Source organism: Condylostylus longicornis, unplaced genomic scaffold (genome assembly GCF_029603195.1).
Source record: "Condylostylus longicornis isolate FDR11 unplaced genomic scaffold, ASM2960319v2 ptg000091l, whole genome shotgun sequence".
Taxonomy (NCBI): Eukaryota; Metazoa; Arthropoda; class Insecta; order Diptera; family Dolichopodidae; genus Condylostylus; species Condylostylus longicornis.
The window spans coordinates 630388-655704 of NW_026578059.1; the positions used below are offsets into that span (position 1 = coordinate 630388).

The following is a 25317-nucleotide window of genomic DNA, read 5'->3' on the forward strand; positions in this document are numbered from 1 at the left end:
GACTACACGGCGACAAATACAATATATGATAGGGCTGGATATTTATTTAGTTCAATTGAATATGTACATAAATGTATTAATAACATTACAACGCATATTTTCAAGATATTTTCTTTTTTAAAATCTTATACCCAAGTAAGTTAAATCAAATAAAATAAAATAAAAATTTTTCATTCACAATAATTATTGTACCAATTTGTGAATATTTTTTGTTTATTGGGATTTTTTTTTCTTCTTATTACCAATTAAACTAAAATTTTCCTTGATTTTTCCTAGGGAAATTTCTTAAATCGATTCAGTTGTCAATTTTTCTTTTTTTCCTTTTTGTTGATTTTGAGTGTTATGAATGTGTTACCAAATACTATTTAGTTTTATTATGGATATACATTGAAATTTTGAAAAAATTTCTTTATATTTACAAAATGAATTTCCAAATGAATTGACGATTTTCCATAATTTAGCAATAAGTAAAATTCAAATTCTTTTTTCAGCTAAATTTTGAAAATTTTCTTTTTTTTTTTTTTTCTAGTCAGAATTTTCAAATTTCTTTTTCAAACTACTATGGTAACACTGTGTTTATTTGCTTGTTTTTTCATTTTTTTTTTTTGCTTACTTTTTCTTTCTTTCTTTTGTACCGTGTTCATTTATTTAATTTGTATTTTGATAGTAGTGGTAGTCGTTGTCGTTGTCGTAGTGGTGGTTGTAGTCTCGATGGTGGGATTTTTCTCGCGTATTAAGAAGGAAAAAAAAAATAAAACATAAGAAAGCAGAAATCGGACGGGGAAAAAATAAAATTTTAGAAAAATAAGAAAATTTCCAAATAAAAGAAAAAATTTTGTGTTCAAAAATTTTCATTTAAAAAAAAAACACGTTTTGTGTGTTTTTTTTTTTTGGTTTTTTTTTTCGGTTCTTTTGAATGTTGTGTATGATTAATATTGTAACATTTAATCATCGTTTATAGTGTATATTTAAAAAATTATTCCTATATATGATTTTTTTATTAATATAGTGTTCTATTATTGCCTACCTCTGAAAAACAATTTTAAATAACAATATTTATGTGCTATAATGAGGAGGAATTAAAGAAAAAGGAAATTATAAAGAAGAAATTCCAGAAAATCAAAAGTATTATTGAGAAAAACTCGAAAAAAGAATATTTTCATTTTTTTTCACTTGTTGTTTTTTTATATTATATGCCCACCCTTGGTTTTGGTTCACAATACATTACTGTATATAAACTACAATATATATTTGAAAGGGAAGGGATGGGAGATTTATATGCACAAAAAATCAGAATAACATCATAATAAAAAAAAAAAAGAAATACAAAAATTTTATCCCTTTCATATGCCAACTACTACTATATACATAATAAGTTAAGTCAAATAAAATAAAATTTTTAATTTTTCAAACCAAAAATTTAATTTCGATGTAAAAAAAAGGAAAATAAAGAAGTAATTGGATAAAATAAAAATATAATAAGAAGGCAAAATTTAAAATTACAATAATTGAACTTAAAAAAAAATTCCAGTTGTTGTGAAAAACAAAAATAATTGCATATATATATATATATATATAGATAAAATACTTAAAAATTTCACATATATACCTACCTTAATCCAAATTATAACCATCATTAATAACCAATTTTTTCAACAAGGACTACCAGAGTTTTGAAAAAAAAAAAACAAAATCAACATTAATTCAAGATTATTTTTTCCTGCAAAAAAAATAAAATTCATACAAAAAAAATCTCGAATTTATATCGCATATATATATATACATATATATAGATATATACATATATATATATATAGAGAAGAATAAATATACACAAGCAGAAGAAGAAGAAGAAGAAGAAAAAGGAGGAGTGTTGAAGCCTCAAGAATATTGGACATTTGACATACACTTGCTTAAAGAATGTTTTTTTAAAAAAAAATTAATAATATTTTGGTAAATATTTATATATATATATAAATAGTGTAAGTATAAGGAAATGTGTAATATAAGGAAAATAATTTGTATATAACATAAAAGTAATTTGTATATCTATATTATATTATAAAAGTCAAATTCGATGGCGCAACCATCGTGTATTTTCGCTTATATTCTTAATCTTCGGAAGAATAACATAGAAAAAGAAAACGAAAACAAAAAAATTTTTATTCTGAATTCTCCCAACATTTTAGGTATGTATGTATATCATATTATCATAAATTGTGCACAGATTTGTTGCAGAACTTTTTTTATTTTCCGTGTTATATTTGTTTTGTGATAAGAGTAATAAGCCTGTTACGCAGCAGAACAGATAACATACAATTTTTATGTATAATTTAATCTTTAATACATTTTTCGGCCAAATGAATAAAATCGCCAAAGAGCACCATAAATCATAATAACACATATGATCCAAAAAAGAGTTTTGTTTCTGTTTGATTTTACTGATAAACTTAAGTAGCCAAAAAAGTTTTACGTTAATTACATTCATTTATATTATGTTTTAATAAGAAAAAAAAATATTTATACATATGTTTGTACTTATGTATATAATAATTAAGGTTCAATTCGTTTACAGCCGGCGTGATCCACACATCCGACATAATGTAAATATAAAGTAAATAAAACAGAACACTTGTTAGAAAACAACATTTTAATCTGAAAACAATACTTTGCTAACAGATGATGGACACGCAAATGTTATAATACTCTAGAACACATACAGAGCCCTTCCATTTAATAGAATGAACGCAATATCTGGATACTGTTTACTACCAAAACTAACTAGCAAACTTTTCAGTGAATTTGGTAAGCATAAAGAGAGCCTCTGATAAGAGCTAAATTTACATTTTTCTAGGTATGTTAACTGGAATCGTACTAGACTCCCTAAAATTTGTGGGAAGCATTTAAAAGGCATTATGCAATATTTTAGCTAAACAGGACAATGTCTTGCGGTCGGTTATATGTTGAGCATATCAGATTTTTTTTTTTTGATATCATTCAACACAATGCTTGCAAAAAAAATAAAACATAATATGTTAGTTAATACGTGAACTTTATATAGAACCTAATATGTATATGACATTTGTATGTTTAGCTGCATTTCAATATGAATTTATTTCTTACAGAGCACACTAAATATGTGATTCATGAACACTGTACAGGTGATAGAGAATTTAACCAACAAAATTTAAGTTCAAGCTCATTTCAAATCATTACTTATTGATTAATCAACAATGAGAACTGAGGGTACATGGATGTAATTTTTTATATTTTGCGAGTCAACAGCTTACCTTATCTAAGTTTTAATTTTCGTTTCTTCATTAAATGAATTACTAATGTACATATATTCATATTTTGACACGTTGAGTCTCAATGTAATACCGGTGAGCAAATCTGAAATGACAAAAATGGTCAACATAAAAAAACCTATATACGTTAAAATATATAAGTTAATAAATTTAAAATCCCTTGTGATACAGGGACTTAAAATAAGTCGTTCACAGGTGAACACGAACTCTACAAAGCCTTTTAGATTTGCTCATGGGTTACACGATAGAACTCAACGTAAGTATTTTTTATAGTCATGACGCTCAATGTGTTAATTTTGTTTTAATTTTTTCAAAATTATATGAAATTAATGCGATTCATACTAGGGGTTTCTAATTATATTATAATTTTTATATCACCCATATATATATACATACCATATATTATAATAATTTTAGCTACTTATATAGGAGCTAGTATACAAGTATATAGCTCTTTAAATTATTGTTTTTGTATACAGGGTATATAGTATAAGGTTGCGAATAATTTCAGCAATGATTCTTTAATCAATTTCTAGCAAAAAATCATATGGGTGAGGACGTGCAAATTTCATGTTTTAAAAGAACAAAAAAAAATTTTCGAAAAAAAAAAATCCAAAATTCTCACTTTTCGGAAACTAAATAGTCAGATTGAATAAAGAATAAATAGTCAATTAATTGTTAGAATAAAAATAAAGATTTATCAATTTTCGTTAAAACAATAGTGTCTCTAATGCTTACTTTATGGTATACGTACTCCGAATTTATTAATATTTTTATTTATATGAAGGGATAAAAATCTGGGACCGATATTTGTTTAACAGGCTTGTAACTCAAAAACATGTTTATAATTTTTCCCCACACATATGATTTTTATTTTAGAAATTGATCAAAGAAATTCATCCATGAAACCTTTAATATACGAAAACCCTATAGCTATACATATGTTAAACAAAAACGACCTTAAATTTATAAGGCTTACTATTGGAATTGCAATTAATTTCGATATAACGCCAATATTATTATTGGAAAAATAAACCGGACTTCGTAAATCAATAAATTTAAATTTACATTTTACATTATACGAACATTAATGAGCATAACTATTATATTATTAAGCTAATCAATAAATATTAATAATCTTAAATACTTAATATAAAGGAAAAAACTACGGCAGACTAGTCACCTATTTAGTTAAAACTCCATGACTCAATGAAGCTAGGGCATGACTATCTATGATACCATGCACTAGCCCTATACTCCTCACTAGGATACGAGGACATTTGTAATACAAAATACCTATAACTATACTCCAGTTACGTATACCTATAACGATACTCCAGTTTACTATAACTAGAAGTCTTATTTAATACCTTGTAATCATTTAATTTGTACCACATGCAATTTTTTTTTATCCAAATTGAATATTGAATATTTTCGTAGATGTATTTACATATTTCAACAATACTCCAGTAGACATTTCGAATGTTATATGTACCTACAGTATATGTAAAAAGAAAAGAACTCCATTGAAAAATTGTTTTCAAACATAAAAACCCTAAAATGCGTCTATATACTTTCCAATAAATTAATTAAATTATTATTATATACTTATTTTACGTTAATATTTCTTTCTATGTTCCTCTTATTTTTCTTTCATTTTTAGGTTGTTGAATTCTGTTATAAATTTGACAAGAGTTTCTTTTCTTCCATCTTGAAGATGTTAACATAAATATTAATATAAACATATAGTAGTTATACAATATAGATTGTATATAAATATGAGTGAAAATATACAAAAATATGAGATATATGAAATTAATTTTATATAGTATAACAGTTTTTGTTATAATATATATTGAAATTTAACTTATATATTAAATTAATTGTTACAACTAAGCAAATGTTAGACATTAAAATATGGAATGAAATTTGAAAAACAACAAATATATGTATATATATGTGCCCATCATACATACATTTACAAAGGATGAAAGGATAAAAGGGATGAAAACTATTTGAATTATATAATTGATTAATTTGTATAGCAATACAATTTGTAAAGTCCTGTATTCATATGCAAAATTATATATACGGTTACAATAATAAATAAATGAGTTTGGAAAACAAATATCATTTAAAAAAAATTTTACTAAACTGTTATACAAAAATAATATACAGAAATAATAAACATTAATGTCATCATAATTGTCAGTTTAAAAACATAATAGAATATTAAAAAATGTGTGTATGAAAACCAAAAATAATCAATTATTGTTCCTACAACTTCAAATCACAATTTATTCAATAAGAAGAAAAAGTGTTATAATTACAAAATTTAAACAAAAAAGGGACTCCAATGGGTATAGACAAGAAACTAAAGTAAATCAGAATTACAACAAAACAACAGAATTTATTACGAGTTTCCATTTTCAAAAATTTTTGAATATTTTATAGAAAGTGAAAAAATAATTTAAAAAACTAAACTCTAACTTAGTGTGCGTATAACAAAACAGTTAATTTAATTTTTAATCTAAATTTATTTTTTTTTGTTTGTTTTGTGTGGTAAAAAAAAAACATTCCACCACATAGTATGGCCTCGGTCGCCGCTTGGCTGCCATTTGCACGGGCGGCGGCCATTGGTTGGGTACCGATAGCAACACATCCATTACCACCACCACCAATACCAAAAGATCGTCGTAAAACAGATGATGAAAAATTATTAATAAATGTATCTGGTAGACGTTTTGAAACATGGCGTAACACATTAGAAAAATATCCAGATACATTATTGGGTTCAAATGAAAGAGAATTTTTTTATGATGAAGATTGTAAAGAATATTTTTTTGATCGTGATCCAGATATATTCCGTCACATATTAAATTATTATCGTACTGGTAAATTACATTATCCAAAACATGAATGTTTAACAAGTTATGATGAAGAATTAGCATTTTTTGGTATTATGCCTGATGTTATCGGTGATTGTTGTTATGAAGATTATCGTGATCGTAAACGTGAAAATGCTGAGCGTCTTATGGATGATAAATTATCAGAAAATGGTGATCAAAATTTAAAAGAATTAACAAATATTAGACAAAAAATGTGGCGTGCATTTGAAAATCCACATACATCAACAGCAGCATTAGTATTTTATTACGTAACTGGATTTTTTATAGCTGTATCAGTAATGGCAAATGTTGTTGAAACAGTACCATGTGGTACAAGACCAGCACGTGCTGGTACATTACCATGTGGTGAACGTTATAAAATTGTATTTTTTTGTTTAGATACTGCATGTGTTATGATATTTACTGCTGAATATTTATTACGTTTATTTGCTGCACCAGATCGTTGTAAATTTGTTAGAAGTGTTATGAGCATTATTGATGTTGTAGCAATATTACCATATTATATTGGTTTAGGTTTAACTGATAATGATGATGTATCGGGAGCATTTGTAACATTAAGAGTATTTCGCGTATTTCGTATATTTAAATTTTCAAGACATTCACAAGGTTTAAGAATTTTGGGTTATACACTGAAATCGTGTGCTTCCGAATTGGGTTTTTTAGTATTTTCATTAGCAATGGCAATTATTATATTTGCAACAGTTATGTTCTATGCTGAAAAAAATGTTAACGGTACTAATTTTACATCAATACCAGCTGCATTTTGGTATACAATTGTAACAATGACTACACTGGGGTAAGTTAATTTTTTTTTTAATTTTTAATATTCCACCGGGCTACATGTACTTCTATAATTTTGCAAGGAAAACCAATTGTTGATTATTGATTTTTGCTTTTTTTTTTTTAAAGCTATGGTGATATGGTACCAGAAACAATAGCTGGCAAAATAGTTGGTGGCGTATGCTCTTTAAGTGGTGTGCTTGTTATTGCTTTACCAGTACCGGTTATTGTATCAAACTTTAGTAGAATTTATCATCAAAATCAAAGGGCTGATAAGCGTAAAGCACAAAGAGTAAGTGTTTTTTTAAATATTGCGATGTTACTTTATGGCGTTTAATTAAAAACTGTTTATTTTGATGTTTGTATATATAGAAAGCAAGATTGGCTAGGATTCGTATTGCAAAAGCATCTTCCGGAGCTGCATTCGCTAGTAAGAAAAAAGCAGCTGAAGCTAGATTAGCAGCACAAGAATCTGGTATCGAATTAGATGATAGTTACAGAGAAGAAGATATTTTCGAGTTGCAACATCATCATTTATTAAGATGTTTAGAAAAAACTACGGTAAGTGTTAATTATTGTAGAGTTACACAAAATCTTATATTAGTATACACAAAATCTTGTAATATTTAAATAGTTTAGTGTCAGAATTAATAGTATGCGGACGGTAACTACGAATAGTATTAATATATCCTTTTTCCATTTCTATTCTTATAAAGCAAGTAGAATAAAATTAATATTTGAGTGTTTTTAAATTAATTAAATTTACAAAAAATTTTTGTGTCTTATACTACCATCGTGTATTTGAAAATAAGTATAAGAGTTGTTGCAAAGTTTGATCAGCCATTTATTGTCAAAACGTTTTAGTACAAGACGGGAAACAACGACATACAAATCGACTGTGAAGACATTCTGATATACTGTCAAGACATTCTCATAATTAGGCAATTACAGTTATGACAATTACTGTCATGGCAGTTACTGTTACGACATTTACTGTCAAGACACTTATGTCTGTTATCACATTACAAAATGAGTCTCTTTCAATTTTTCTCTCTTATCCATAAGCGTAATTTATGTATTTTTGGTGTATGACCTTTTGACTCATTTTTAAAATTAGGCAATATTTTTGTATATAAATAAAAATAATTCAAATAATATAATAGCTTTTTTTTTAAAACAGCATTTTCACTTGTTAAAAGAAAAAGTGCTTCTTTTACAGGCCATTAGTTTGACTCAATTTTTATTACTGTTAACACATTTATTGTAAGAAAATTTCTTTTCAAACATTTTTGATTTTATTTTCTGTAAGACATTGATTCTATATTTAATATGATCCAAACCTGTTAATATACACATAAAATTTATTATTATTTTTTTTTTTTTTAGGATCGTGAATTTGTAGAATTAGAAATTCCTTATAATGGTCAACCGAAACGACCTGGTTCACCATCACCAATGGCATCACCAGCTCATTCAACAAATTCAACAGTTGGTTTATTGCAATCATGTTGTGGCAGATGTTGCTCACAGCGATATCAGGTGAGTTTTTCTTAAGAAAAATTTTTTATTTTTTATTTTTAATTTTATTTTGTTTTTGGTTTTTTTTTATTGCTTCTTTTATTACAAAACACTATTTTTATAATAATTAATGCTGTTACATATACCTATAAGTATGCCTATAAGTATGGAATTTTATTTAAATTAATCAATTATACAAAGAAAAACGATCCGATTTTTTGGGAAAAGAAGAATGTCTCCTTGACTTCAAAAGCTACCGTAATATGGGTATTAATACACAATTCAACTTATGAATTTTGCATTTGATGAATTGGTGTAGTAAAACAGTATTACTACATTTTTGAAGTCAAGGTATTTTTCATTTTATTTAAAATTATTAATTTTTTTTTTATTGTTTCTGTTTCTGCATTCAAAAAGTGAATTTAATTATTATTATCAGTATATATGTATGTATGAAAGTATTGCCTTTTATTTAAAAACAAAAAAAAGAGAGAAAAATTTAGAAAGTGAGAGAAAAAATGAATGAGAAGAAATTTTTTAATTTTAAATTTAAAGGGAAAATATTTGTGCAAGACAAGGTACAATTGATTTTTGCTGTAAGCTCTTTCGTTTTTCTCTGTCTTCACAATGTATACTTTTCAAAAAATAATTTAATATTGACAACTAAACGGCACATTGGCTAATAAAAAGTATAATGAATATATATTAGAAAGTATTGTAGAATAAGAGTATTTTCACAAAACTTTAAAATCTCAAAATCCTTAAAATTGTAAAAATAAAACCAAAGCGGTGAACGGTAATAGCAGATGATTTCCGTTTGTTAACCTCAGAAAAAGAGACAGCAGAACTATAAAATTAACTGTTTAGCATTTTTGAGATAAAATATGATTTTAACCTTTGCTGTAGAAGGTAACTTCGCTCCATTACGGGCCAGTCAAACTCATATATTTTTGTGTGTATTCTACGTGTATGAATTTTGATATTTTGCGCGGAAAATCGCTCTTATTGTGTTTTTTCTCTCTCTTTTAATTTTTTAATTTTATTTTCATACTTTATAATAATTTTCATAAATTTGTGCATTGATTTTATTTGCGTGTTTTTAATATTGCTTGTCTTATTATTTTTTATGTAAGATAAGCATTATTATTAATTTTCTATTTAATCATGTTAATTATAAAATTTGAATTATGCGCGGAATGTTTAATAAATGTTTATTTATTTCTATATTTCTTTACTGTTTTTTATATATTTAAATTGTTATATATATATATATATATATAAGTATGTACATATTTTTTTAATTAATTTTTTAAAAAAATAAATATAAGAATGCCATTCCAATGCCGTTAATTTATAATTATACATATATATTTATTTGTGGTATTGTTACAAAACATGATATTTATATCTATTTTAAAAAAGTGCTAATATTTTCTCTCTTCTCTTCCGTTCGTTCGTCTATCCGTCTGTGGATCTGTTTACAATAGAAAGGTGAAATTTCATATATAAATAAATTATTTCTAAATTATTCCTATAAGTTTTTCCAAAATTCTTGAAATACAAAAAGGTGCTGGTAATTGCCTTCGATTAAAAATATACAAGTATTTATCTTAACTAACGTAATTAACCCTTAAATTTGATCATTTACGTCAACACTAAAATTTTTCGTTTGTTCCCTAAAAGTATGCAATTCGTTTCTTAGTGAATTAGAACAATTTAAATACAATGTAATACAATACTTCTTTTAAAAACCACTGCTTTGACCCAACAAACCCAACAGCGTTCTGTTGAGGAAAATCTATTATATACAATATATTTCATTTTTATGTCATCCTATTCAATTTGATTAAACCGAATATTTCATATAAGAGATCATGTTTTGTAAAAAATATTACAATATTAAATTTTGATTTGATACTAAATGATGTTTTATAATTCAACATATAAATTTTTTAATTGTTCCATAAAATTCCAGTCTTTTTTGAATAAGCAAAAGATTAAATGATAAATAAATCTAATTCTAAAATTAAAAATTAACTAAATTATTAATGATAAAATAAAATATGAAAAGATTTGATATAGGAAAATATTATACAGGATGTCTCGTATCTGAGTGCAATGTTGAATGTAATTGTGTAGAACCTCATGAGTAGGCAAAATTTTTGTAAAGAAACGATGTTCAAATAGCTCAACCGATTCCGTGTTATGCAGAAGCTTAAAATCAATTTCGACTGAGTTTTTTACTTTTTTCAAATTTAAAGTATAACTCCGTGCTATGTGTCAGACAGGCACAATACTAAATATGATCTGAAAACCTCTGAATAAGGTTTTTCTCATGAATATCACCTCAATTTCTCATGTTATCTAAAAAAAAAATCTCTAGGTGACGTAACATTGCAATTTTCTCTAGATATTAGTAACAGCTGGCGACCTTATTAATTGAATTTTAATTTCGTTCTGGTTTAGGAGTTGTTTAATAAAAATAAAGTACTATAAATGTTATATATAGTATGCATTTCATTGTCAAAATAAAGAATAATATCGTTTACAACAGCGATGATTATGAGCTAAGAGAGATGTTGATTGTAATAAAAAATTATGAATTTCCGAAAGTTAATTTTGTCCACTTTAATATTTCATTATAATTTAATATTATATTTAATTTTAAATACACAAAAAAAAACCTCTATTATACACAATACTTAAAATTTATACAAATGAAGACGTAAAAATTATAAGAGTAATAAAAATCGTCTTCTTAAAGTAAAAAAACATAAAATACTTACAAAAAAAATTGCATATATTTGTATATTGGTTATTTTTATTTACTTTTTATTAATTTTTATTAAAAAGAATTTTACAAATAGTATAACATTAAAATGTTAGTAAATTAAATTATTCTAGCTATTTATGTGGTACCATATAACATCCATGTTTAATATAATTATAAAATGTCATATACAATGGAAAAACACGCCATAAAATCGAGATAAATAAACGAAATTTTTGACAATATAAAACCCCTTTAATTTAATATAACATATATATTGTAGGCTGCGCAAAATGAAATATCGAATTTGATAATATAATAATATAGAGGAATGTAAAATGGTATAACAATTTCTGAAAATGCGATTCTAACTTAGCTCTTACGTATACTTATAATTTAAAGAGTTGTTAGAAATTCTTCATAGAGGGTGATTCAGTAATCAGTGACGTAATATATACCATCATTTAGGGCATCAAAAAGGGATAAAGTTTTTATTGAGCACTAGGTATCAAATCACAACTGTTCCCGTGGTACAGGGATTTTAAAGAATTCGCACGAAATTTTTACTTGCCCAGGCTTTTTTCCTTATAACTTCCCATATGCAGCTGGTATTATTTTCTTACATAACCATAACATAAACACAGCTTCCAAAAATATTTGGGTTTAATTGCTGAGAAACTATATAAAATCTTCAAATTATACACGGTTATACATACTGTTTCATCTATGTATGACATTTGACATTCACAACCCAATTGACCAAAATTATCGATATTGCGATATTAATTGGAAATTCAGTTATAATTGCTGTATGTATAACTGCCACTCAAAAAAATAGAATGTGTTATATCATTAAACCTTAATTCAAATGTTACAAAATGTTATAATACAAAAAGTGTCAGTAAGGTCACTACTAATTAATATATAATTTTTACTATTGACTTTGACTATAGTCAGGTCACTATTAAAATTCTATTCAATATTATATAGCTTAATAAACATTATATTATACATATTATACATATGAACTAATTGCCATATTTCATTAATATCCAATATAAAAAAATACTAGCAAAATAAAACTACGGGGCACCTACCTAGTAAACTAAATGACCAGCACAATATCGTGCACCAGCTCTATGCTCCTCCCAGAGGCGAAGTAGGGATAAAACAAAAAAAAAAGTTAAACTGTTATACAATTTTTATGAAAAATATTCGTATTTGAGTTATATAATATCTTTTCTTTTATGATATCTTTTCTCCCTAGTTCGCGAATTACGTACACATATAATGTACTAAAGCAAATTGTCAAAATTATCGTTTATGTCAACGATAAAAATATTATAGTAATATATGATATGACATTTATGTAGTGATCATTATTATACTATATATAGAGATATTTATTATATACTTTTAAAAACCAATTACAATTATTTGTATACATGTATATATCTGTTTATATATGTACATAAAATTCTGGTAGAATAGAATATTCTTGTTAAATTTTCATTATACTTATAACTAAACATAGCAATTATATTTTATGTTTTTCTATTTGTGTTATATTCGAATACTGTACAAAAAAATATATTAATTGTTCGATAGTATAGTAAAAATATAACTATATCAGCCTTATTCTACCATATAGACGTGTCACATTTATGGCTTTGAAATTTTTTTTTTTGTATTCTACTATAGACGCAAAATATGTGGAGTACAAAAAAAGAAGAAAAGAAACTCGATTTTTAGTTTTGATGCCAAAAATTTAAAATGTTTGATTTTGAAATAAACAAGTTTAATTAAAATAGCGTTATTAAAATATTTACAATTATAACACTTAATTTATAGTGGTATAATCATAACACTTAAATCTTCTCAATTTTATTTCATGTTTATTTTGCAGCAACTTTTATAAAACTATATGTCAACAACAAAATGTGACATGTACACGACTAATTGTGACAAAAAGAAAATGTCAAATTGTTTTGAAAATGCGCTTTAGTAACATAGTAACATTTCGAATGACAAATAGTGAGATAAGCGTGTTTCTATAGTAGAATATAACAAATCTTTCATACGGCTCACACATTCTCTCTTATAGAATAAGGCTGTTATATTTGTATAATAAGACTGTTATATTTGTTTTTGACCAAATAAAAAAAAATAATTTACATCAAAAACATATAACACATACATCCAATTATATATATATATATAAATTTTCATAAATATTCAAATAACAAAATACTAAAATATATAGGGTTTATATTTCAGTATTATAAAAACTTCAGCGATTCTCAATTACTTTATTACAATGAGTGTTTTTTTCTTAGTTAGCTATATAGCCAATTAACTGCGTCATACGAAATTGAATAAAAGAAATGCACTGTTATACATATTGTGTGTTTTTATATGTACACTAGCAATTTTTGCATTCATACATCCTATTTCAGTATATATATATATATATATTTTGCATTCATACACAATTTAAGTATATACATATATCTATTATGATCAAGTTACTATTATACTGCGAAAATTATGACTTCAATATTGTCCTATTGATATATCGCAATATTATATATAAATTCTAATGAACAAAAAAACTGCAAACTTCATAATTAAATGTATACATATGTAGTTTGTTATGCGCATATAAAACTCGTGCAGACAATATGAGTACTTTGAGCGAAAAGAAAAATTTATGTATACATGTTTAATTTTTGCTACTTTGCTATACAGCTGAAGTGACAGTTTTTTCAATGCCACACAGCCATTTGCGCAAAATATCACTTGTGTCCGCATTTCACGAACTTTAAATATATGCAAATGTGTATATCTAAAGATTGTAGTGAGACGTATAACAGTATGTTGCAGTAGTATTCCAGTAGTAGCATCCATGTATCTGTACAATTGAAGTCAGAGAATATTTTTTATATTTTATTTACTTATAAAAAAAAAACAATTTTTTAACATTTTTTTGTTTTTTCTTCACTCCTCAAGCAAGAATTTTCTTATTATTTTTTGTCTTTCTCCGGGCAATTTCTAATTCTTAATGTCTAGTTCATTTTTTTAGTTAATTTTAAGGCGAATTTCTGTGTATATTCTATATATTATATTCTGTATAATTCGCCTAATCAGATATGTTGTATGTATAAGATATTTTGAAATCAGAAAAATCAAATCGCTTGCACTGCATCAATAAATCTGTATAAAAAAGGGAGAATATAAGGGCTTTGATTGTGTATATTTCGCCATATTTTATTCTCACCAAATGAGAGAATAAAATGAATAATATATATGAATATAATAACAATATAGAATTGTTATAAGTGCAATTGAAAATCGCTGAATTTATTATTTTAACACTAATAAAAATTTTATATAATATTTCTATATAAAATCAAACAAAGAAGCTTGTATATTATTATTATTTTTTTTTTATTTTTTATATATTTTTGTGTTTTTTTTTTTATTTTTTCTTTTTATTTTTGGTTTTTCAACTGTATATTCCACAGGACACGGTGTATCGTTGTGGTACAAAGAGAAGCTCTAGTATATCGCATGATGATAGTCGTATTGATTAAAAAAATAAATGCAAATTAAATTATTATATACATATAATATCTATATATACACATATATGAATGTATAAATTTATAAATTATGTATGTATATCTATATATATATATAAATTAACAAATTATTATTAATAAAATTAATTTTAAAATTTGTGTATAATTCATATATAAAAGATTTTATTAAATATATGATTGATTAAATAAAAAATTCAAATTAAAAAACTATATATAAAATAAAAATTGAAATAAACATAAAAAAAAAATTAATTAAAGAATCTTGATCCTTCAATGAATCTTTTTGTAAAATATGGAAAATTTATAAAATAAATTAAAAATAAATAAAAAAATATCCCATAATAGTGCAAAGCATATAACCAATTACTTACGGTTTAAAAATTGAATGAAAGTACGTACATTATAAATGGAAGGTATATGAGGTAAAAAAAAAAAAAATAAATTTTTATAAAAAATTTTGTGTTTAGTTTCGATTAATAAATTTGACACTTATACATATCTTTACTAATATATATAATTGAATCTTTACTATAATAGATCTTAAATATCTTTACTAATATAATATAATATATGGTGGCCATATAATCTCGTTTATATGGTGGCTTGAGCATACTTGACGTTAGCTCGAAATTTATGATACGTTTTTTCTATTACCGTGTTTTTATGGTCAAATAAACCACAACAAAATGCGGTGAATGGGGAAGGTGGGTGGAATTCTTGCATTTTCTGGAATCCAACCTGTAAAATCCTATCTAATAACTTTTGTCACAAGCTTCTAGCCCTTTTAGAAATATCCGTACTTTTTGACAAATGTGAAGTACTAACTGTTATATATATATATATATACGAGTATATATATATAAAATATTTATAAGGGATCCAGTGCTCATTTTCAGGAATTATAAGGGATTCAGTGTGAAAAAGTACGGATACTTCTAGAAAGGATAAAGACTTGAGATAAAGGGCATACTTCTACATATAAAAAAAAAACACTGAATCTCTTATAATATTATATTATATTATAAAACTGATATTATAGTATTAGATAGAATTTTGCGGGTCCTAAAAAATGCAAAAAAAAAGGCATAATTTTCTATGAATAACACTTTAACGCTTTGTGTATATAAAATTTTATGTGTACCACACCTTATTTGTAGAACACTTTAATACTTTATGTTTTTTAACAATTTATGTGCATAACACTCTATGTGTATAACACTTTTAACTAAATTAGCTCCATATATTGGAATTGTGAAAATTTCCTAATCCGTATTAGTTAGTATAGTTATATATGGAAAATAAATTGTAAATTCCTTAAAATATTGTATATATAACAATTACTATTTTTGAGTTTTGAACAAGTATGGGTGCTTCCAGAAGGGCTAGAGACTTGCGACAGAAGGCATTAGATAATATTTTGCGGGTATAATCCCAGATAATGCAAGAACTCCAATCACCTCCTATTATATTTATAGTTATTCTATTAATGCCCCGAAACGCGATGGTATATATTATACGAAGACACTAATTATACTGCATCACATTCATGTATATTTTTGACTATACTTGTTGACTATTTGTGTTCTTGGGTAAATTTCGGAATTATTAAAATGAAAAATTTTAAAAAATTATTTAAAATTAAATTTTCTTTATATCGGAAACGGTATACGTATGAGTATAGTAAGAGGCTCCTTACTATATTATTTACCATATTAAAGGCCTATAAACTTTCTATGTCATGGTATTGTATGAATTTTAGCAATCTATATATAGGAAAATTAAAAGATGAAATTTAATAAAATTTAATATTCGTGTTCCAGATTACTGTACCAGAACTAGCTGATGAAATTTTTCATTAAATATAGGATGACTATAAAATGAAAACTCTGCTAAATGTTCGAAATTTAAATTCTTCTTTATATAGTTATATTAACTAAAAGCTTCTCCATAAAATTTGAAAAAAGTGTTTAGGAAAGCATTTTCATATTACCTAGTACAGTAATTCCCATAGTGGACCCCAGGTGTCCATGAATACCTGCTTTAGGTAATAAAATAAGTATTAAGGCGGTCTATCAAAAATTCAAAAACACGACAATGGGTCTACGAGGAAAAAAGTTATGGGAACCTCTGATCTAGTATAACAATACAACGAAATTTTGTTTAACCATTATAGAACATTGCCGTCTTTTATGTGCTGATCATATCAGTTGTTTGTTTTATTTTTTTCTCTTTCAAATGTATAACAAGTAGCAACATTATAAAATATAGGTTCTTATGTATACCCATGGTAGAAATTCTTATACTATTAAAATTGTATATTGCTGAATCTAATCAAACAGATATACAAAATAAATTTAGTTTTTTTTTAACAATATATTATTGATACGGGTAAAAACAGTGGTAAATAAAAAAAACCGTATATTCCTCAATAAAATATACCACAACGCCACTGCATTATTTATTATATTATATTAATAAACAGTTCAGGGATTCGCAGTTCAGATGTTTGTCGTCGTTACTGTCATTATAATATATTTGTTGCAAATAGTTTCGCAAGCCCATATAAAATTTAAATAAAAAAAATTTATATTTTTCATTTAGTAGGACAGTTTTTTTTTTAATGACATATACGTGCACGGCTATAAGATACTCCAAAGTATGTACCATACTATTTTTGACATTATACATATAGATACAATTATTAATTTGTTAATGATTTGTTGGATATTTAATTTATAAAAATATTCATAATAATTGCTGAATTTTGTCGTCAAATGCGATGTGTTACAGTAATTTTAAAATTATAAATTTTAGTTTGATATATGTGTGTAAATGATAAAAATTAATAAATTCCTTCGAAATTTATAAATTTTTTGTATGATATCGTAATGCACTGTAATACTGTAAAACACAATTCAGCAGTTAATAGAATGTTATTTTTATGCTTATACCGAATTATAATTAGTTGTAAAATCAGCTGATGCACAAAAAATTATATACATATATACTTAGATTTGCTAAAATATACATATATAAATGTTGTCAATGTAAATGCTGTTATATATATATATATATATATATATTTAGAATAAAGTCTATTCGCATACTATGCATGTTAATAGATTGAAAATCCAAAAAAAAAAAATCAAATTTGAAAAAATATTTTAAAATTTTCTTAAAAATTTTTAATAGTTTTTTATAATATTTTTTTTATTTTTGGCGTTTTTCTTTATTTTTGTTTTTCTTTTTTATTAAATTTTTAAACATTTTTTAAGTTTAAATTAAATTAAATTCATTTTCAACTTAAATTTATTTATGTATTCAAAGTTAAATTTAGAATACTTTGAACAAAATAATCACATATAAGATGCGTTAATGGTGTCTCTGAAAACTGTAAGACTATATGGATGCAATGAAACCAAAAAAAAAAAAAACATAATGTCTATAAGAGTTCAAGTCATAGTTTCGAACATAGATTCAGTTTTGTTGAATTGGCATAGTACAGTAAAAAAGAGCTCATATATGAAGAAGAATCCCTGCTCAATGCTTAAATGGAAAATAAATTGAGCTATATATGAACCCCATAAATATATACAGTTCCGTTGTATTTAATTAAAATAAAATTTGTAATTGTATATAACAATAAGTTTTTACAAAATATTACTTTCGCTTTTTCATTTTTAATTATATTAAATTTAAAAAATAATTAAAAACAATTGATTTTAAAAAATTTTAATAAGCTTTCCCACAAAATTCTGCGTCAAAGTATAGAAATCCATTAGTCATGTAATAAAATTTTATAATTTGGTAACTGAAAGCTGCTGTAAATGTTTGGGATATTAGCCGGTTTTTGAGAAATTTCGAGGAAACGAGAAGCGGAAAAGGACTAATGGATTTCTACAAAAACGGGTCTTAGTATTCTAGATGTACCGTTTGGATAGGGAGACCGCGTCAACCTAATCTAAATTTATTTTAAAAACCAAATTTATTACAAAATTGGAAGGGGGGGGAGGTGGGGGAGGAGACCTGAAATCGAGTAGGACGCCGAACAAGTCAGAACCGGGGCAGATTCCAGTTATACTCAATATAACATTCGAATATACATCAATTTTATGTCAAATTGCATGGTACCAATATACAAATATTTTTTTAATATTTTAAAATTTTGCAATAAATTAATTTTTGCTTTTTTTTTTTTTTTATTTTGTTAAAGTATATATGTAGTTGCATTTTTATTTAACAACAACCTAAAATAAAAAAATTTCAAATGAAGATTTTATGACTTTATATGGCGAACCTTTGATTATGATTTTTGTTCTTTTCATTTTATATATACATATGTATGGGTATATAAATACAGCATTTTTAATTTTAAGTAAATTTTTTTTTTTTTGTTATTGTTGTTTTTTTTCTTTATTATTATTCTTTTTAATATAACAATTTTTTTACATTTAATATTTAAAAAGTATATATAGCCCCTTTAATGTAAATATTTTCTATATTATGTATATATTATATGTGTATATATATATATGCATTTTTTATATATGTGTATATTTATATATATACATTATATCTGTATATGTATTATATGAATATATGTATATATTATATGAATATATGTATATATATATATATATGCATGAGCAGTTTACAATATATATATATATATATATGTCTATATATTATATGAAGATATGTATATATATATATATATGCATGAGCAGTTTACAATATATATATATATATATATAGAGTTACTATACAATAGTAAAGTTTCCTCATTTAGGAAAAGTCAAAAATCGGATGTTAATCAACAATGTAATTTACGAATAAAACATAGACATTATATAACAGTAAACGCAAAATTCTTTTCAAGTGTATATGTAGGTACTAGATATATATTTTCTTCCTGAATTTCTTGAAAAAAAAAATTAATTAAAACTCTATTCATTTTCAATTACAATTACAAAAATTTTGCATACTTTTAGGGGCGGGCAAAATAAATGAACTGAGTTAAAATAAATAAATAATTATATAATTTTCGATGGCATATAGCCGCATTTATATACCTAAAACAATTAATAATTATTGTAAATAAAACTTGAATCTATAATACGAGGTTATTATACTGAAAATTTCCTTGTCCTTCCTCATTTAATGTTGATTTTGCTATAGGACGAATCTGATATATGATTTTGCTATAGGAAGAATCTGATATATGATTTTGCTATAGGAAGAATCTGATAGTAGTTTTGTTTTTGCGTTTCTAAATGATGATCCTCAAATCATTCGAATTTTATAATTTTTAATTAGTATACGAATTTTAAGAATTAGAATACGAATTGGCATTATAAGTATATGTATGAAGTACACACTTTAGAATATACCACACAGTTCTTATATACTATGCCATATAACATTCATACCGGAGATTTTTCAACAATTCCGTATGATCGTTCTAAATTAAATCTTAAAAATATGCTGAAACTGAATATTATAGTTTTGCAGATTTTGTGACTATGTATACAATTTTGTAACTATGAATAGTTCTTCAATATGCAACTATTATTACCGACGGCATTGTGTATACAATAAGGTAGGTTATGTGATGGCACCAAATTTTGGCTCTCGATTTTTCGATGGGAACACACTTCTCCATAGTAGGAGAGTGTAAATACACTAATTTTAGAAACCTGTCGATCTGTCGGTATGTCGGTCTGTGTGTGTACACGCGTGTACACGCGCGTATCTCAAGTTCGGGTCAACCGATTTTGATGAAATTTTATATGTAAGTTTATTTCGTCTATGACACGGATTAATCAACTTTTGGGATATATCAAGCCTCGGGAAGCGGACTTTTTAACGGGCCTGTTTTACATTTTTGATCATTTTGAAGACAATATTCAACCGATTTACTTAAAATTTCATAATATATAAGCTTCTTTCTTCTTTTGGAAGAAATCAGATGTCAGCAACTGGACGTTTACTAAGGGGCCAAATAAACATTTTTGCGTTTATAAAGAGAAATAATACATTCGATTTCGATTTCATTGAAATTAAATATTTAAATTTGAAGCGTTAAAACAATGAATTTATCAATTTTTTGGGAAGATCAGGGTTCAGAAATTGATGGGGGCAGATTAGATGGAAATTCGAAAATATTGCAATTTCTTGAAATTTAATATTTGAGTTCTGATTGTAACTAGATGTTGCTGACGAACTTTTCGTATAATTCGGACAGCACAAAATGAAACTATACTAAGAGCCAATTTCATATTTTTATAGGTATGTCAGCTAAAAGCTTTTTAGTGTCCTTAAAATTGTAAAGAAGTGTTTAAAACGCATTTTCGTTATCTTCTGGAATACTTTTACTAATTTAGACAATACATATTGTGGTCGGCTATTTGCTGACCACATTAGATTTTTTTTATTCCTTATACTCTTCTTCGAAATTATAAGAGCTCCGTTTCAATTTTTATGCACAACTATTTTTCAAATTTTTTAATTTGGTTTTTGTCGAGCATGCTTTTTATATTTAGTTCTATAGACCTAAGTTATAGAACTGAATTATCAAAATTCCCTTATATGCTATTTTATTGCTGCTCTGCATAATATATATTAAAAAATTTCGATTACATATATATTTTTAATTTTTTTTTTTTATTATTTAATAAACTTTTAAATTAATTATTAATATATATATATATATATATATATATAATATATTTACACCCGTATTTGCTATAAAAAACCTCTTAAATCGCGAAAAATATTTAATAATTATAGCAAAATATACATGTATTTGTATGTATATGTATTTATATATATTCATAACATACTAAAATTAAAAGAACTATATAAATGTATATATGTAATATATATTGCTTATACATATATAATATAATATATAACAAAAAATAATACAATATAGGCTTGTGGAAAATATATACCAGCTACTACAAACGCTCAAAATAATCAAGGAGGTCAGGGAATGGATGGAACATATTTGGTTGAAGCATCATTTTAAAATATATATATATATATATAAATTTCTGCCTGCAAATATAAAATTTCAAGCTGCATAATAATAGCGAACATATAAAATATTTCATTATAAAAAAAAAAAATAAAACAAAATAAAATATAAAAAAAATTAGGAAAAAATCAAACCCGCCAAATTGGCTATAATTAATTAATTGCGCGAAAGCTATATGTGTAGATAAAACAAATGACAAACCATACAGAAATATCTGTAAATTGTAAAACGCAACATTATATATGTATGTATATAAATTATATTCGTAATAATAACAATATATAAATTTTTTACAAAATTTGTTATACTAATATTTTCTATTTTATATTTAATTTATTAAATGTTATGTAGGATCTTTAAGTTTTTCATTTTATACTATTACTAACATACTTTATTCAATAAACTATAAATTTTAAGTTTAACACCATTTAAATTTTCTTAAATTTATTAACGCTATACAAAACTTATTATAAATTTTAATAGTATTTGATGATTCCATATATTATATTAAAAATAAATTAATAATACTCAAATTTCGTATATTAAAATGATACATGCACAACCTTAGTTATCGAAATTTTTTAATAAATTACCAGGTAATCAAGCTCCTATAACATAGTACTTCTATATAATGCGGTTTTGTTACAACACGGTTCATAAAATTCCGAAAATTTCCTATATGACATGGTACTTCTATATTTTAACGCGATACTTTTATATAACACCGTTCGAAAAAGGCGAAAAAATTTTCTATATAAGATGGTACTTCCAGATACAACGCGGTACATTTATACAACACAATTTCCTATATATAACGCGAAATTTTTTAGAAAATATCTAATCGAACGGGGTTGTAAGAGGGTTTGTACCTGCACAAATCCATATTGTATTTAATAATAAATTTTAGTAATTATAATATAGTTTTAATTAAAATATTTGGAGGTAAATATATAATTTATTTAAATATTTTTTTAAATATATGTATATATTTTGCTTTATTATATATATATTTTATTTACTATGTATATTTTGTATATGTTTGTACTTGTATATTTCGTTTTTATAATTTAAAGTTATTGATTATTAATATGTATTTTTTTTGAGATTTTCAATTAATATAATTGAATAGTAATATGTACATATATATATATATAATAATATTCATTATGTTTATTGTCCAATATTGCATATAAATATACATAATTATTATTAACTAGTTATTGTTTATATGTAATTATATATGTATTAATAAAAGTATATATAGTCGGTTATAAAAAATAAAAAAACATACATATGATTATTAAAGTAGTAACCAAAAAATAAATATGGCGGGACGTATATATGTGCAAATAAAAATATGAAAAGAAACCCAAAAAAAATAAAATGTGTTCAAAAAGAAGCGAGATTTAATTCTGAATTTTCATTTTATATATAGAAGAGTCATCCAAGATGCACGTCAATATATAACGATTTCATTCAAGTATATAGTGGAAAATAAATATATGTACTTTACAATATAACACATATATTGAAACATATATGTGTTTGAAGTTGACAGTGAACACTTAATCTAAAACTTTTAAACAATATAATGTGAACGCATCTATTTTGTAAAATTTTTAATACACTTGCGTAAAATTTTAATTTTAAAATATAATATCTATAAAGTATATATTCCATAGCCCTCATACACTATACTATAATATTTAATTTCATCCATTATAAGAAAAGTCAGAGATTTTTTTGGGTAAAGTGAGGTGTATAACATTTTAGATCTCGTGTAATTAAAAAGAAATTTTAGAAGAAGAAAGAAAATCATACCTATCATACCCTTTCGAGAATAATTATATGGTATATAGAATCGTGTGTATAACATGAATATTTACTTAACATCTTCGGGCGTCTTTCAGAAAAATATTTCAAAAATTAATTTATATCAAAATTTAACTTACGTATTTTCGATAAAACATCGGGCGTACTCTTAATATTTTCATTTTTCGGTTAACACTTTAATAATATATAACAATATGTTATTTAAATTGAAATGTATATTGTATATATATATATATATATATATATATATATATATATAAAATTTAAAGTCGAAATAAATTAAATAAGTTGCGTGAATAGAAATTGCGTGAAAAAAGGAAACATAATTAAATTTATCTAATTTAACTAATGATGTTAGATTAGCTAATATATAACAGTTACAGTTAATTTTTTTTATATATAATCTATTTTACAAGTATAATTCAAAATTTAATTCCAAAAAAAAAATGTGAAATTGAAAAAGCTTAAATGAATTTTCTTTTACTTTAAACTATCTCTGAAAAATTTTAAAAAATTTTTTCTCTTCAATTTTATCCCATTTAAGTACATATAAATTTATTGTATCTGTTATATGCAGTAAATTATATATAGTAACTCAATTATAAATTTATTAGAACTGTTTTTAAGTTAGGTATAATATATATATATATATGTATAATCTAAATTCCCAGTCAACTGGTACACAATTTTTCTGGCATTAATAATTATAGATCAAATTGAGACTATTATACTGTTTAATATACATATATAGAATTAATCATATATATTCTATATTTATAAACAACAAATAAATTATACAGTTATACTTCGTACATATATATATATATATATATATATATGAGAAAAGCAGTATTTTAAAAATTAAAAAAAAAATTATAAAAATAATTATAAAAATATTCATAGAAAATTATAAATGTCGTTTTTAGGAAACGTAATCAAATAATAATAATAATAATAATAATTACATAATATAAATTATTAGTTAAACAAAATAATATAATAAATAAAATAAAAATATTGAAAAAATCGATGATATTATTATCTTTAGAATTAAATCAAAACAAAGTCAAAAGAAAACTTAAAAAAATCATAAAGTAAGTAAAAAATAATATTCATATTAAATTATATATAAATTAAAACGATTTAATGTCATAACAGATTATGTATATATATAACGTATATAACATAAATAAAGCTAAAAAATATTTGCGTTCCATTTATAGGTGTTCAAACTATATATTGTTATGAATATAGCAAAATTAAACTCAACTCTATTTAAACTATACGCTTATCTCGAAGAAATTGCATATAGATATTCTGTGTACAGTGTTATGTTATTCCCGGTAATAATATAGTAAATTTATAGTATAAGTAGTATATTTTCGTTGTATAATAGTAAATATATAGTATTTCTAATTTATATACAATAAATAGTATTCTAGTATTACAACAGATGGATTCTATGTTATACTTTTTGTAAAAATCTAATATAATTTTATTATTAGCAAATTTCTTAACGTTGCAACCATAAAATTTTCATAAACTGATCTTAATTGTT

General features: G+C 24.3%; 1 protein-coding gene across 4 annotated transcripts; it reads left to right on the forward strand.

Annotated features, from left to right (window-relative positions):
* Positions 1-684: 684 nt before the first annotated feature.
* Positions 685-23971, forward strand: LOC129613783 (potassium voltage-gated channel protein Shal). Of its 4 annotated transcripts, none has more exons than XM_055528010.1 (6): positions 685-2189; positions 4972-7013; positions 7127-7289; positions 7370-7558; positions 8384-8536; positions 21822-23971. In XM_055528010.1, exons 2-6 carry the CDS (start codon positions 5899-5901, stop codon positions 21915-21917), a joined length of 1716 nt encoding a protein of 571 aa, XP_055383985.1. In that variant the 5' UTR covers positions 685-2189; positions 4972-5898; the 3' UTR covers positions 21918-23971. The 4 variants fall into 4 exon arrangements, with proteins under 4 accessions (XP_055383985.1, XP_055383986.1, XP_055383987.1 ...); XM_055528011.1 differs by having other exon boundaries at positions 685-1953; XM_055528012.1 differs by having other exon boundaries at positions 685-1953; positions 5216-7013.
* The last annotated feature ends 1346 nt before the right edge of the window (positions 23972-25317 follow it).